The sequence below is a fragment of the Tupaia chinensis genome, unplaced genomic scaffold (genome assembly GCF_000334495.1).
Source record: "Tupaia chinensis unplaced genomic scaffold, TupChi_1.0 Scaffold000312_2, whole genome shotgun sequence".
Classification (NCBI taxonomy): domain Eukaryota; kingdom Metazoa; phylum Chordata; class Mammalia; order Scandentia; family Tupaiidae; genus Tupaia; species Tupaia belangeri.
The window spans coordinates 934,971-937,815 of NW_006159805.1; the positions used below are offsets into that span (position 1 = coordinate 934,971).

A 2,845-nucleotide genomic window follows, 5' to 3' on the forward strand; every position below is an offset into this window, starting at 1 on the left:
TTTAAAATAATTATTTTATTTAAATTTATTTATTTAAATTTGACCAGAGAGGGACAGAGTGATAGAGAGAGAGGAAAAGTGAGAAAGCAAGCTGCCAGGTCCAGGACTTGAACTTCAGTTGGCCATGTGGGAAACCAGCATCCTTAACCACTACGCCACCTGCCAGCCCCATGAATGGCAATTCTCATGAGAAATCTCATTCTTAAAACATTATCTTACCAGATCCAGCAGGTGGAATTCTGGTTAAGGTGCTGGACTTCCCCATTGCCTACTTGAGTCCTGGACCAAGTGGCTTGAAACTCATCCCAAGTGCATGTGCACGTGTGCCCAAAATCCCAAGAGGAAAATGGAGAAGGGATGGTGGCCTGGCCATCTCCCACGGGGTGATTTCTCACTTTCTGTCTCTCTGTGTCCCTAGTGAGTGCATGTACCCTATAGCAAAAAAAATCTCTCTTAAAAAAATTATTCTACCACCCAAACTTTAAGAATATCTACTATGGAGCTTTTGCAAAGTCCAAGGCAAAAAATATTCAGAGGTCCCGGCAAAATCTACAAATACAAATAATAACAACATCAGTGCAAAGCACAAAAGCACTCTATGGAATGGCTCTGATAATTATTTGTGTATGCTTATCTATACTAAAATTATTGTCTAGTCCTCATTGGGGAAATCATTTTATCGATCTGGATCCAGTGACCAGGAATCCTGCTATTTTTCTTGACGGAGTTACTCTCTACTCGATTAAATAAATAACTGAGCAGAAAAAGTCTTGATATACCTAGCAGAGACATGTGTTAGACACAATCAAGCATGAGACAGAAGATGAACCTCTAAGGTATGGAACCTATTCAAGCCAGGTCAAGTATTTCCATCTTCACTTAGGTGTTAGCTCTGGGCTCAGAACCGATACCGCAAGACGATGATGTGGAAGGTACTAATGACCACACAGGCCACCTCCATCAGCTCCACAGCTGGGTCACCTACCTTCACAGCTGGCACCGCTCTGATCAAGTGAGAATCCCCGCTGGCATTCACAGGTGAAGCTTCCAGGAGTATTCTGGCAAATGCCCTTAGACCCGCACAGGTTGATGTCAGAGGTGCATTCATTGTTATCTGTGAGAAGCAGGGGAAGGAGAGATGAGCTAAAATTCTCCAAAGCTCGGGACCAGCAGTTAGCATAATAGTTATGTCACTGGACTCCCACGTAGTTGAATGCGGTTCGAGTCCCGGACCCGGTGGTTTAAACTCCCGCCGGGTACGTGTGCATGCGTGCCCAAGATCCTGAGAGGAGAATGGAGGAGAAGGGATTGTGGCGTGGCCATCCCCCCTGGGGGGTGATTTCCTGCTTTCTGTCTCTATGTCTCTTTCTGTCTGTCTGGTGAGCGCACGCACCCTATAGCAAAAAAAAAGAAAAAAAAATTCTCCAAAGCTCTCTTTGTGTTCTTTCAAAGAAAGTGAGCAAAAAGGCCAAACTGGACTAATAACTTTTCACATGTATGTACGTGCACCCAAGGGCATGCATGAGTGTATGCACGCCCACACATGCACACAGTTAAAAAAAATTGTTTGGGACCAGCAGTTAGTTGCTGGACTTCCATGTAGTCAACTGCAGTTCAAGTCCTGGACCTGGCTGCTTAAACTCACACTAGGCACATGTGCATGCGTGCCTAAGATCCCAAGAGGAGAATGGAGAAGGAACTGCGGCGTGGCTATCCCCCCTGGGGGGTGATTTCTCGCTTTCTATCTCTCTGTCTCTCTCTGTCTGTCTGGCGAGCGCATGTGCCCTATAGCGAAAACCTCTCCAAAAAAAGAAAAAAAAAATTGTCTTCTCATTTGAAAAGCAGAAGAAATAGAAACTAATCCCTTAAAGGAACAGCTACATTCCATATGGGGGATTTTCCTTTTCCACTTACCAATGCAGGCAGTGTGGTGCTGGGTAAATCCTGGAGGACATTTGCAGGTGAAGCCACCAATGGTGTTAACACACAGGAACTGGCAGTTGTGCTGCTTTGTTGCACATTCATCAAGATCTACAAGAAAATGCAAGATGGGCATTTGAATCGAGCTGATGATACACAGGTACAGAAAAGTCCTCTGAGGAAGCAGATCTGAGTTTTGATTTCTAAGCTTCAAATAATGATGTGCAGAAAAGAGCCACAGCAAATGCTAGAAGCAGCCCAGGAGATAGGGTTTTAAGATAAAATGAGGTCTCAGTTTAGCTGCTCTCCCCTGCAAAAATATCATAGCTCTTTGGGGGATATGAGGAAAACCCAATTCCCCTGAGCTCGAAAACACAAGAATTTCTCAGCAAAGGAATTACAAACATGTTATAAAATTTTAAAGAAATCATAAAATGAAAAAAAAATTTAGTATTTCTGGGACTTTTGCAGAGCATTGAAAAGATCTGTTTAAAAATAAATGCTGAAGTCAGCAATTAGTTTATTTAGTTCTTTTCTGTCTGGGGTGTTTAATTTGCTCAAATGAGGCAGTCAAAAGAAAAACCTAACTTCTTTGCTTAGGGATTCTCTTTTGGTTAGAACAAGATGAGCATGTGGGAAGAAAGCAAAGGAAAGAAAAAACTCATTCTGATGAGCGAGCAGCACTTTGGACAAATAGCCTATGGTACTTAATCCAACATTATTTCCCACATTTCAATAAAATCTACCCATTTGATTAGGCCTCTTCCTTGCTTCAACGTCTAGGCTTATACTAAACTCTGCTACATTTTAAAATATCGAGGAAATACAGAGTGTTCTGTCCTCTAGGCAAACATTCATGATAACCAGAAAATCGCTGTGTATTCAGGAACCTCTCTTTCATTCCGGTGACCTGCTTTATCACTGA

General features: G+C 42.7%; 1 protein-coding gene across 1 annotated transcript in view; it reads right to left on the reverse strand.

The window, feature by feature from the left end:
• Positions 1–2,031, reverse strand: part of LOC102485743 (fibrillin-1) — a gene marked incomplete at its 5' end in the record, with an annotated part of 18,003 nt that extends 15,972 nt beyond the window's left edge. The window contains 2 exons of the mRNA XM_006151078.3: positions 986–1,114; positions 1,915–2,031. Coding sequence (XP_006151140.1) covers positions 986–1,114; positions 1,915–2,031 — 246 coding nt within the window. The remainder of the gene's footprint in view (positions 1–985; positions 1,115–1,914) is intronic.
• Positions 2,032–2,845: the final 814 nt, after the last annotated feature.